The sequence below is a fragment of the Aplidium turbinatum genome, chromosome 7 (genome assembly GCF_918807975.1).
Source record: "Aplidium turbinatum chromosome 7, kaAplTurb1.1, whole genome shotgun sequence".
Lineage (NCBI taxonomy): Eukaryota > Metazoa > Chordata > Ascidiacea > Aplousobranchia > Polyclinidae > Aplidium > Aplidium turbinatum.
In genome coordinates, this window is record NC_137478.1 from 17426992 (window position 1) to 17441170 (window position 14179).

At 41.4% G+C, this 14179-nt stretch overlaps 1 protein-coding gene across 2 annotated transcripts in view; it reads left to right on the plus strand.

The window, feature by feature from the left end:
• Positions 1-14179, plus strand: part of LOC145774373 (guanine nucleotide-binding protein-like 1) — a 114527-nt gene that overhangs the window by 81245 nt on the left and 19103 nt on the right. For both annotated transcript variants that reach the window (XM_082585606.1, XM_082585607.1), the window contains exons 6-8: positions 6862-6992; positions 7790-7863; positions 12534-12632. In XM_082585606.1, the coding sequence (XP_082441732.1) occupies positions 6862-6992; positions 7790-7863; positions 12534-12632 (304 nt within the window). The remainder of the gene's footprint in view (positions 1-6861; positions 6993-7789; positions 7864-12533; positions 12633-14179) is intronic.

Genomic DNA, 14179 nt, shown 5'->3' on the forward strand with positions numbered 1-14179 from the left:
GGCAATTTTTGCAGCACTCGCTTTGGAATTGCCTGTAATACACTGTTTGCCAGTGAATTAACATTAGTATGACTTGAATTTGGAACTAGCCATTGCTGGATGGAGGCAATCATTTTGACCTTTTTTGCCCAAGAAAACAGAAACACAGTGGTTTCAGTAGCTGGAATTAATGTAAACACTCTTTGGTGCGAAGACCGATGTGCTAAGCACAATACACCACGTTGCTACCTGCTTAATGGAGGTTGTGTGAGCCTCTGCTGTGCTATTACTTATTGTAATGTCCTAATACTTCATAGATGGTTTTTGATAATATTGTGTCATGTGATTAATTTTGGTGTTATATCCATGTGTCAATTGCCACTTATGTTTGGTTGTTCACATCGTATGTTTGGCTATTCATGCTAACTGCTTTTCTTATGTTGTGCAAAAACGAATTTTTTTTTTTTGCTCAGATTGTTATCTCAGCAGCATTTTTTAATTAAAGTGGGCTATGCCAATAAATTTGATACCCAACAACCCAGGTCTATCTAAAGTGGTTTTTGATTTATGGCAATTGGAGTAGGCAGAAATTCCGAGGTTGTGGTGGGGGTAAACGGGAGGCCATGACATTAAAAATTATTTTAAGGTTATTTTTTACCGAAATGGAACAGAATTAACTTAGGGACAGATCAAAATTCAAATAAAGGTAGTATATGAATCACCCTATTAACGTGGATGCATTGCTCTCACCGCTTTACAAAGCAGTCAGTTTCGACTATGCTACCCGAGGCTCAACCAAGTACATTACACTGGTCAACAGCAAGTTTTAATCAGAGACCCGATTAGGCGATTTTTAACCGGCTTTCGAAAATGTCCTTATACTTTATTCAGCATACCAGGTTTTTGAGATACAGTATTTGAATTTTTGTTGTTTAAATTTAACCTAAATGCGACTCAATTTGACATGATACTGACAATTTTGGCCTCAAGCTTGCACAAAACGGACTTCACAATGCATTGTGATTACCAGTTGCATTTTAGAAACGTATTTTTGTATAACTAAATAGTAAATACGTAAAAATACCTGACGTATTAAAACGCAAATATTTTCAAAACTTGATGTGCTAGAAAAAAAAACTAGCACAGATTCGGAATCAGCGTTGAAATTTCATCTAGAAAGGTTTACTTGTATCTCTGATTAAAAAAGTTAGTTAAAATTTGGTAATCTGTGTTATTAGCCTGACTTCATGTCATTGTTGAGTGCAAAGCAGGAGTAAAATTCAGTACCACTTTTAAGAAGTTTTTGGTATGATCCGACATAAGGTATCGAACTCATGCATGCCAATATAGTTCGGGCCCTTAGGGGAATCTTTAGGCTAAACGTGTTACTGTTACACGTTGTTTTTTTGCATATTTTTGCAGTTGGTCAACCCAACTTTGATTTTAGTGGGTGCCGCAACTTTTTGGGTCACGCGATCACCCCCAAATCGGGGATTTCCCCAAAAATCACGTTTCAGCTCTTTTTACGGCATTTTTGTGCAATTACATTTTTGATTTTTGCATATTTTTATTTAAAAAGCACACACAAATAAGTGAGACAATACAAACACAAAATAATTTGACTGATGATGTCATTATGACATCATCATTTTTTTTTGATTTTTTAACCGATTTTGGTCGTTTGCTGTTGGTTTTAGTTGGAGTACCGGTTACTAGAACCACTTCACAATTCCCAATAGTAGTTTCGTCATGATTGCATCTTTTATGACATCATCATTACATTATTAAGACTAGACAACTTGAAATTCAGAAACCAAATGTAAGTTTATTCCGAAAAAAGCGATCAACTACTATCATTATAAGTTTTGCAAATGCTTAAAATTTTGAAATTGCAAGCAATAACAATAATACCAGTGCAGTATAACGCAATAATGACGTCATCAAGGATATAATCAGAAAAGCAACTACCAGGGGTGAATTTCCCTTTTAGCCATGCCACTTCAAAATTTAAAATAATATGTAATTTTGATCTACAAATTAAATGAATAGGCCCACACGACACCAGATTATGCAATGTCTGAATCTTAACACTGTCAATTCAAGATGAAAAAACTAGCGGTTTTCTTACTCTTTCGTGATCACACGAGGAAATCTCAGACATGTCCAGTGTTTGATAGCTAAGAGCTGTATCTAACGATGTAACAACAACCGTAGACAAGTTTGGATCGACTGAAGTTATCACAGCTTGTTGAACCAGTTGATATAACGCAGTTTTGTTGCTGTCATTTTTCAAAAACTCAGACCAGTTGAGAGAAAGACGAGTATTACTTGTGACAGCCACGTAACATCCAGATCGTTGCTTGTTTCTTGCAGAAGGTTTGATGTTATTTTTCAGATATAGCATACATCGTAGACAATGTCAACACGATTGTACTTTGCTGCCTTGCCAGTTACGTAAGGGATATGAAAACAATTTAAAAAATATATTCTTGAAATGTTTTCACATTACCTCTGGGTTTTATTATTTGCATAAGTGCTGAACCGTCTATAACATAGACGTTGCAACTTGGTACAGTACATTGTGGACATCCAAAACGTTCTAAAACCGTGAGGAAAGCCGATTTTGTTGTAGATCTCAAAGAACCGTTTGCAGATAATGCTACAGGGTACAATAATACTTCGTGCTTGAAGAACAGCTTTGAAGAACAGGACAGCAAGCATCCTTGCCACGAACATAGTTTGAAACAAACACTCTATGAAGAAGGGATGATTTATATTTGACTATGGGTTGTGTGTTCTTCTTTGGTGTTCGCGTTTTGCCGAACAAGTCTAACGATACTTTGGTTATTGGTTCTCCAAAATTTTCATCTTCAAGAAAACTGGAAGATCCAAACGATTCAAATTTTGTATTCCCAAACTTGTGAAGGTTTAGAAGCTGTTGCACACCTTCATCATTGGAGGCCTGCCTTGAACACATTGTCAAAAGTTTTCCAGACGAGTCGGTGAAAGGGTTGCCAAGCTCTTCAAACGTTTGTACCAAACAAATAAATTCTTTACAAAACTTTTCGTGATAACCTTTGCTTTCTTCGTGATGTAGCCATTGGAGTTTTTTGTCACTAAAGCCAATTTCTTCATGAAATTTTGTCACCGTTTCTACAATCATTGGTTGAGAAATCAGTCATCGTTTTAAAGCTTCTTTGTTTTGAAACAAATCTATAGTACCTTCTTTACCTTTAACAACGGCATTGCACTGCTCATGATTCTGGTCAAGTGCCATTGCAGAAAACCTCTTACCGGATTTTGTAACCACAAACTTCCCTTCAGCAAAAAGTGTCTTCAAAGTGGCATCAGTTTGCTCAAATGCTTCAATGTCACGAATGTGAACTGATGTCCAACGAGCATAGAGGTGATGATTTAATGCAAAAAACAAGTGCAAATGCTTTTCAGGTACGGTTCTTGCAGTACATTTTTCAATTTTGCGTTTTTTCCAATTTTGCAAGTGATGACCCCGATAATTGTTAACCGGACAGACCTGTGCTAGACAGGTTACCCCAGTCCCAAATTGACCCTCACTCGTCACGGCTCCAACGCTCACAATGACTGTCCCGTGCAAGCCTGTTAAGCGATGGAACTTCAGAATGGCTAACTGGGAATACTACAGCCTCCTCAGCAACGAAGCCACACAGTATATCCCATCCCCACACAACAACAACGTGGAAGAAGCCTACCAGGACTTTTGTGATGCAATAACATTAGCGGAAAAACACTCCATCCCCGCGGCCGACAACAGAATGACATGCCGTGCTGGGATAAGGAGTGCGAAAGCCTCTACTCCGACTTCCTCCAAGCCCCCCAGGGCAACAATACCAACCGCATAGCCACAGCCCTGTTGGCAAGGCTGGACTCAAATAGGAAAGATTGCTGGACAGAAGCTGTTGAATCAATCGAATTCACACACTCCAGCCGCATAGCATGGAGTACATTGAACAACCTAACTGGTAGATGACGTGCCTCTAGGCAACAAAGTCTGGTTTCAGCAAATTCCATCGCCTCACAACTCGTAGAGAATGGGAAATACAAATCCAGAGACCGTGAATCAGACAGATCCATCTTACAAGAAATGAAGGACTTCTGGAGGGTAAACCCCAGACGGGAACAACATCTCGGGTGAGTTCACCCCTGAGGAATTTTCCGCCGCCCTCCAGCACACAAAACCAGGTAAAGCCCCGGGCCTTGACCACCTATGCCCGGAGTTGATACTCCATGCTGCCTTTCCTGCTGTTTGCGCCACCTGAGAATTCCCAGAATCTGGAGAAGAGCCCTTGTGGTTGCAGCTCCTAAGCCGAAGCCCCCAGGGGATCCGAAGAGCTACCCCCAAAACTCACTGCTCTGCATCCCTTTCAAGAATGAAGATCCTCGAGAGACTCATCTACCCCCGTGTCGAGCCAATAATAGATCCGCAGCTCCCCCGTGAGCAAGCTGGCTTTCGACACGGACGATCAACCATAGATCAGGTCACACTTATGACCCAAAACATTGAGGACAGTTTTTCGGCTAAAAAGAAGGCTGGCGTCGTGTTTGTTGATCTCACAGCTGCCTATGATACCATATGGCATAGCGGCCTTACCTGCAAGTTACTCCGTCTGCTTCCTGACAGACACATGGTCCATATAACGATGGAACCTGTGCAAAACTGCAGTTTTACCCTCACAACCAGTAGCGGTCATCGAAGCAGACTACGAAGCGACTTAAAAACGGCGTCCTACACTCCTACAGGGCTCAGTCTTGGCTGCTCTCCTGTTCAACATATACACCTATGACTTGCCCCCACCATCTCCAGGAAATATGCTTACGCAGACGACCTGGCACTCCTGCACTCAGCGGGAAAAATTGGCAATCAGTGGAGAGGAACCTCAGCCAAGACATGCAAACACTATCAGCATACCTCCATAAATGGAAGCTACAGCTCAGCAAGGCAAAGACAGTGTCGGCGGCCTTCCACCTTAACAATCGGGAGGCACAGCGTGAGATAAACATCAACACTGATGGGGAACGCCTGCTCTACTGTGCCGAACCTATTTATTTCGGGATAACTCTGGACAGGTCACTCACGTACCGCCGACACTTGGAGTCACTGCGCAAAAAAATATCCACACGCGTCGTACTTTTGAGGCGATTGGCGGGTTCCGGCTGGGGAGCTGGTGCTAAAACTCTTCGTACAGCTACCTTAGCCCTTGTTCATTCCACCGCTGAGTACTGCGCGCCGGTCTGGTGTCGTAGTTCTCACACCCACCAGATTGATACCGCCATCAACAACGCACTGCGTACTGTGACTTGATGCCTGCGTCCCACTCCAAAGGACTGCCTACCCATCCTAGCAGGCATCCAACCCGCTGAGCTACGTCGTAAAAGAGCCACGATTTCTCTCGCTCGCCGCGCTCTGGACCCCGACCATTCCCCCCATGCAACATTCAAGCAACCGCCACCTTCAAAGCAGCAGCTGAAATCAATTGACACTCCTTTGTGCCTGCCACACAACAGCTACTAAAGAACACAGAAGAACTTGGTTTAAGTGCGGAACACTGGACGAACCACATTTGGAACACGGAGTGGCAAAACCACACCTCCATGCTCCGTGACTTTATAGCCGACGCCGATCCCCGTCCACCGAGGATGTCCCTCGCAAGACTAGCGTGGGTCAAGCTTAACCGCCTGCGAACTGGTGTCGGTCGATTTTGTTCGGACATGCACAAGTGAAGCCTGGCTCCTTCACCAGAATGCGAGTGTGGTGCCACTGAACAGACCGCAGACCATGTCATCCACCACTGCCTAACCCACCGGCCTCCACACGGTGCGCATGGTCTGAGGGTCCTGGATTACGAGACTGTTGGGTGGCTGATGATTTCCTGCCCTCCAATCTAGCCTGGAAAGATCTGCTCATACGCCAATGATGAGTAGTTTTTTTTGTAGTTACATTCATGATAAGCCTATCACTAATCAACCTGTATAAAATATTGGTTATTGCCTACCTACTATACTAACCTGTACGAAAAACATTTGAAAAAAAATCACAAAACAAAAGGATGACGTCATTCATGATGCAATGCTGACGTCATATTTGAAGAGGGAAATATTTTAGCATTGGTAACTTATAATAACCAAAAAAGTAACACCAACAACAAACAAGCGACTACAATAAGAAAAAAAAGTGATGTTATGACGTCACAATGACGCCATTAATAACATAATTTTGGGTGATTTTTATCTGGTGTATTTTGTAGTGGTAGTCAGTCCAAGTATAAAAAAGTAACGTATCTAATTGCATAGAAATGCTGTGAAAAGAGCTCAAAATTGATTTGGGGGGAATCCCTGATTTGGGGGTGATCACGTGCCCCAAAAAGTTGCGGCACCCACTAAAATTGAAGTTAGATTCATCAACTACAAAAAAATGCAAAAAACCAACGTGTAACACGTTTAGCCTAAAGATGCTCATTGCTCATTTTTGCCCCTAAGGGCCTGCACTAATACAGAGACTCTAATCATTATGCCCTGAGCTGGTCATGTCATCAATTACTTAATACTTACTGATATTGTTTGTTGCAGTTCGACTTTGTTTAACAGATTTATCTGTCAGACGAAACCAGGTTGATTTCTAAATGATTGAGGTTTCATGATTCAAGAATAAAGATTGAAACATGCATCGCAATATGTGAAATAAATCTTTGTTTCCATATAAAGTTGGAATGTGAACAGTCTAAACAATCCACTTATGATAAAAAATATTGAAAAAAATGAACTTGCAGGACATAAACTTGAGTAGTTGAAAATTTTAGTAAATGCGACAACAAGAAATGCACTTCTTGATAAGCTTTTTTGTCACAGATCTTGCATTTCTCACCTGCATTATATGATCATGTGATTAATGATTTGAAGAAGCCCTTGATTCTTGTTTTAAATAAAATTGATCTTGTTCCAGCAAGTGTTGTTGTTGCTTGGACAAGCTACTTTAAGAAGTAAGTCAAGTTGAGTGGTAATACTATTTAAGAAACTTACACTACCGTATTCCTCAAATTTATCAAGATTTCGTCTTTTCTGAAACAGTGGTTTGAGAAATGTTCTTCATAACTTTGTGAAGTCACACTGTCAAGGACACTGATATTGATAGTGGTTTTAACTAGCCTGCTTAAATTTTGCTCCACCAACAAACTGTAAAATACAAATTATATGACAACCATTTCAGAGGTACTGTAGTTGTTTAAATATATCAAAGGGCCAAAGATTAATCTTTTCTCATATTTCGTTCTACGATTTATTTCAAAGTGACTTTCAATGGAGAATGTCTCAGTTTGTTATCTGCGACTAGTTATTGCCAATAAGTTGTATGTTCAGGTGAAGTTGTTTCACCAGTTCTTTTGCAATTGGTTGGTACTCAACTATTTGCAAAAAATATTATGTTGCATTATTAAGAGACCTGAGATCATTGCCCATCCACTAATGAATATCTTCAACAGAGTGCAAGCAGAAAAGGCCATACGACACAGTGAACTAATGTTAAAATTGCTCGATGGTAATGTGTGCAACTGTGCATGCCAAATTTCTAAAACGTCATTAAAATGGTTTGAACATTTGAAGTTTTATTTTTTTCTAGTTTCCTTGTTCATTAATCACTTGCACTAATAATTTCACATTTCTTCCACTTGTAGCAGCAAGCAGTGAGAATTTACGATTTGGTTGTTTTTATGATGTTAAAAAGTAAAGTTATACTTCACACCAAAAGGTTTCTTTTCCATTACGATGTTATTATATTCAGGTCTTTCCCGTTCCTTCATGTGATTTGGTTTACTGCTTTTCCACATAACTTCAGAACTCTTGGTGATGAGAAAAGTAAGTGCATTCAGATTACTGGCTCATAACCAAACACTGCTTGCCGGATGCCGGTGACTGGAGGTCGAGCAATTTTGACCTGTGGCTGTGGGCTACTCTTTTTGTCTTAAAATGTTGTCTCAAAACTCTTGGTTTTACTCTATAAGAAAAGACAAATATGTTTCCTTTTCAATAACATGATGCGATGTACTGGTGCATATCAGGCTAAACTATCACAAGATGTATAAAGTGACACTCTGCTTTTATTGCGACGTTTCGCCAGTCAAACACGACAGGCTTCTTCAGGGGGCTAAACCAAGTAGTGACTACCTGTCTAGCACTCTAGACAGTGGTTTGCAACCGGGAGGAAATTCCTCACTGGGGGGGATATTTGCAATTTTCAAAGGGGAATTTGTTTTTAAGGTTGTAAACCTTTCTAAACCTAGTAAGTTGGCCTAGACTAGACTGTTAAAGAGGAAATTATTTTTGTTTAACTCTCGATTATTTAAGAAACTGCGCACTGACATGGATACAGACCATCATGTAGGCCTACTTCTGTTTCATGCAATCACTCGATCGCTTTCAAATGGAAACGTAACCAAGCGAGTGTTTAAGCTCAGAGACAAACTTAGATTATTTTTGACCTTTAAATAAAATTGGAATTTATTTCATTGCTGAATGATGACAGATGGATTAGATTCCTTGCTTATTTGGCTGATAATTATGTTTGATCCATTGAATAAACTAAATCTGAAAATGCAAGGAAAAACACCAATATACGGAATATAATATATTCAATCGCCCTCACCGTTTAACTCAGATTGCGCATCAACATGGGTTATATGTATCCATGAGCCATTGACATATTGATACCATGTGAATTTACAAACTGTACTGCTTCCATGCTGACTCAAGGCAGGTTGGAAGAGAGTGATTGATTTATTTCACTGTCATTAGGAGATTGCCTTAAGGTACTAGAAACTTCTGCTGTCCTGGTCGTGGGGGACTACGTTTTGTCTGGCCTCTTCCTTTCGACCAGTCTGGCTTGGGTGGCCCTTCAAGGAGCAGATGCCAGTACCGCTCAGCATTTAAAGGTCACGCCTTGGAAGCTTTTAGTGCAGCGGATTACCATAACAATTAAGCAAATTATGACTAAAGCATGAAATTTTCACCAGCGTTAGTACATATCATAAGGTTAATTTTAAGATCGGGAGGTAAGTCAGATTTGACCTCTCATGACCTTGAGAGGTCAATGACCTAAACATGACCTAAATTACAGTTTTTCACGATTCTGGTGCAGTAGGCTAGTCTGTCTCGGGAATTATTTGAAAGACATGTTATGATAGTTATTAAAGCATGCAATTTTTACCAGCGTTAGTACATAATAGCATAAGGTTAATTTAAGATCGGGAATTTAGTCAGATTTGACCTCTGATGACCTTGAGAGGTCAATGACCTAAATTACAGTTTTTCACGATTCTGGTGCAGTTTGTTCGTCTCGGGAATTATTTGAAAGACACGTTATGATAATTTGCTGCAGTGTAATGTTTATTGTTTAATGTACATTAGAGAGAGGTTATAATAGCTTGAAGTACAGTGAGTCCAGGCGGGTCCTCAGACACATAAATAGTATGTATCGGTAATGGTATACAGACAAATTATCCATATTGCCGCATAAATGTTGAGGTGTGTCATCGCAACTAACAGTCTCCCGAACATGCTCATAATGTAGTGCACTTCAGTGCAGCCTTGGTGCGCTTGCAGTGGCCGGTACACCACTTCTTGCAGTTGCAATAGATCAGTTCTTGGCAAGATTTTGATGCCTTTGGCAGTGTCGTCCAGAGAGGCTGCCACCCAGAAGCCTCCTTTGTCCAGCCCCAGTCAGATGGGCTCGGAAACTTGGGATTCAGGACCAGAGCTTGGTTCCTGCAGTTGGCCTGGAAGGAAGCCCGCTTGATGTGTTGCTGTAGTGCTGCCTGCGTAGGAGGGATTTTTAGAGCCCTCGACTTGTGTGCGAAGAACTGTTTCCTAGCGTCGTTCACTTCCATGATGTCGCTGGTGCGGTCATACATCAGCGCAACGAGTTGCTCCAGCAGTGACATTGACTCCTCACTGACATCACTTTGCATGCATAGTAGTTCTTCGAAGGCTTCAGTCATCTCTGAGAAAACTGTCCAAATCTCCCAGGCAGACTTTTTCCCTCTGCCAGCAAATGCAGACACAGTGTCGCACCTTATGAGGGCATGAAAGACCGTAAGAGCAGCACATCGTCTGGGGTTCATGGCGGCAGCCAAGCGGTGAACAGCTATGTACCGGAAACTGGACCCAGTACCAAGAGCTATTCACAGCTGGTCAGGGATGATGTGGTTGAAGGCAGCCACAGCCAGTACCACAACATCAGTATCTACAGTGAGTATGGTCACCTTCCTCATCCCCTTCTGGACAGCATCTTTCACGTAGATGAATGCGTGTATCCGCCTCCTCCTAAGAACATGGGGAGGAGTTGGTTAAGTCGGACTCGGCAGGAGAGCACAGGACCTCAATTCCACAGGTCGCATACATTTCCTTGCCATCAGGAATTGAAAGACGAATGGTCTCTCGTGACAAGAAACCAAAGAATTCAGTCTTGTTTTTGTCAACACGAAGGAAGTCCTTCCAGTTCTTAGGCATAACGGTAGAGGGAGCCACTCCTGATGCTCTTACCCATCTTCTGTCAGGTCGTCGCCTTCAGGCTGTCAGGCAGATATTCATTCCAGACGAGATCCAGTCTTTGGACCTTTTCCAGTTGAGTGAAGATGTAAGGTGCAAAAACTGTGTTCATATACGTTTCAAAGGTCTTTGCCTCACCAGGATTAAGCATTTGAACAATAGCTTCCCCATCAAGGGTTATGGCATCAACAACATGTGCTCTTGTGGTTTCAGTTAGGTCTGATTTCAGGCTGTGTAGTAGATCTGCTTTGACTCCAATGCACATTTGGCCTCCTGTTGATAATGAAGGTGGAGCTGCCTGGTTCTCATGGGAGAAGAACTGGCCAAGATCCTTACACGTGATTAACATACAATATACAGCCTCGAGAAGAGACTGCAGTCACTCTTCACTGCTGCAAGATGCATATTGCATCTGCTGCTTTGACTGCGTCTTGGTCTGTGGCCGACTGAAGAGTGGCAACTTGTTCTTGGTCAGTGTGTCTGTAACTGGCTTCGTGCATAGTTCCAGTCTTTTTTCAACAAACATTGTATATTGCTTCGTGTTTGTCAATGAGGTTTATCATATCACAGATGTGTACAGAAACCCACCTGGAATAGTGAATGTGATCTAAGGCGAACATCCAGGGCATGATCTGTGTCGGGGGTTGCACATAGAGCTCAAAGTTTCCTTCCCAAAGCGATCGGATGTACAAATTGTATACCAGCAAGAGAACCTCTAGTAACAGCGCCGCAGACCATGACACCCATTCCTATATGGATTGCTTCTCTGGAGCTGACGTCACTGTCCTCAACCACCAATACTTTTCGTGTACAGCAGCTTTAGCAGTCAAGAGGTCTTGCCGGACGTTATGCAGCCGGTGCAGTTAAGTGCTTCGTCTTCATGACAACTGGTGGCACACTTGTGTACACTGAAGGCAGAGGTGTTACCGTCTTAGAGGTGAAGATATTTTGCCCAAGCACCAAGTCCAATACACCAAGGTCGTGTCTACCATTTATGTGTAATGGATGTTGCATTAAGGATATACCAGTGCCATGGAAAGAATCTTTGGCCGTAGCAGAGCTAGGGTTATGGTCAATATTATCAACATCCCCAGTAGTGAACAGCCAGTGGCGCAGCTTGAGTGTGCAAACTACTTCTTCCATGTTAATGCTCTGGCAAAGGCCATTGGCAATGTCTGCTGTGAGCTGTAGTACTGTAGTAATCTATCGTACGAAACACACATCCCTAGGCCGAAAGAGTGTGTCGATCAGCCCTCTGCTCGTGGTCACAGCATGAATCTTGAGGGTCAGGTAGAGTGAGAATGAGGTTTCTCTCTCCCGGTTGTGGAGCACTGAGGTTGACTCCATGCAGCATGCATGCTTTACACTGTTGAACACCAGTAGCTGCGATAGTGTAAGCGCAACAGTTGTGTTGGCCAACTAAGTCTGGTGCTTTATGTTCGCCCCATCGAGTATCAGTTTCATGTGTTGCATGATGAAACGAAACACTGGCTGCCCTCTCGTAGTCTTCCAGCATAGTCTGGGAACATTATGAACCTGGGATTGTAAAAGAAGAGACCCTCGGTCCCAAAGGCGCATGTGACGATGACGATCAAGTAAGTCTAAACTGAGCAAATGTACTTGCTGAGTTGAATCACTTGCTGAGTTGGTGCATGTTGAGTGGTTAGACGACCAGCATATATACTGTAGGTTGCTATGGCTACAGGACACAGGTTACTAAAATCGTAGAAACGTTTGAGCATCCCAAATTTGTCAAAATATGGAAGTGAATGTATCAGATCTTATAAAAATGGTGCACAGTTGTGTTTTGCAAATGAATTTATTTCAAGATTAGGTTGACAAAAGGGGGCTTTAATGACAGAGTATGAGATGTTGTGTGAATGAGGAGAATCGTAATAATCTGATAAGGAGTTGGATCTGTTGATATTGATCTGAGAAAGTAGGAAGGATTTGTTAATTTTAATTATATGTTATACTTGCAGAAGTGAAAATGAGACGGAAACCAATGAAAAGGGTTTACAACACTCAGGTCGGACCGAAAGAACTTTTCAAAGTTTGTCAGGAAATTTGTGGTGATAAAGGTAAGAAAAGTTGGTCAGTAGACATCAATTGTGCTATCATGCCATATGACGTGATTTAGAATGAACGTTGAGATATGATAAAGTTTTGACAACATCAATCTTCCTGTTTTCAAAACTCATAAAGCAAATTGATATTTAGGTGGTGAATCGGATTGAATTCACAACCTTTAGGCTTAGATAGTTTGGCATCTGCCAGGCACTACAGACATGCATCCACACTGTTTAGTCGAGATATTTAAGGGCCCCTCACTGACCTTGGGTGATTTTAGCAATACTTCAAATAAAGTGTATTTTAATGATTCTGTGTTTAAATGTTATTATGATATTACATTTATGAATATTTCTGTGTATTTATCAATAAATTGACTTATTATGCAATAAGCGCATTTGTAATAAACCCTAGCCATTTTCACCTTTCTAATTTATTTAAATCTTTATGATAACTGGTAAAAACAAAATGATCCTCAGTCCCCGGCAACCCTTCAATGGACAGAGGATGCAGAGAATCTGGTAGCTGTTAAGCTGTCAAGACTGTTACGAATGGGATACAATTCAGGGAAACGATTGGGAAGTCTGAATGGGAGAAGCTTGTGTAGTAGAGATACTGAGGTGAGTGAAGAGCTGAGAAAGAGGAGGGTAGACGTTTGCTGTTTACAGTAAGCTCGATAGAGGAGCAATAATCCCTGGTTTTTAAGTGTCAAAGGAAAGAGATACAAGCTGTGGTGGTTGGGTAATGACATTGGGACCGGAGGAGTTGGTTCGTGAAGGAAGAGCTATGTGAAAATATTGTTGAGGTTCATAGACAGAGTGATAGAGTAATAGTGATGGTGATGGCTTCGAGCATGCAGTGATGAGAATTATTTGTGTTTATGCACCACAAAGTGAAAGATTCGAAGAAGAAAAGGATTTTTTTCTGACAAAATGGCCCATGAATGTAGCACAAGAAGTGATCATGAAATCGTATTGCGTTTTGTGGACTTTAATGGGCATGGGCATGTTGGCAAGCAAATTGATAAATTTACATGGAGCGTTTGGCATGGACGAAAGGAATCATGATGGCAGGCGACTTCTTGAATTTTGTGACTAAAAAGAGCTATATGTTGCAAGTATCAAGCTCAAGAAAGAGGAAGGAAGAAAAGTGACTTTCAGTGCAGGTGGATATGTAACTAAAATTGACTTTGCGTTGGTATGCGTGAAGAACAGAAAGCTGATCAAAGATGTAAAAGCAATACCATGCAAACTTCAACGTAGATTGGTGATCATCGACTTGGACAAGAGAGGTCTGAAGAAGACTGTAGTTAAAAAGGGTGATCAAAAGAAAGTTTGGAAGTTAGAAGATGCCGACATGAGAGAAAAGGTTAAAAATTGAGTTGGAAGTCTTGTTCACAAGAATGTGACTGATTTATGCTGATCTTCAAGAATGGAGTTCTGCAAGCTTGTGGTAAAGTTTGTCAGAAAACAAAAGCAGACAGGATCGAGCAGATACGTGGTGGAAGGAAGAGGTGAAGGAAGTGATTGATGAGAAAAAAGTCGCGTACAAGGATTGG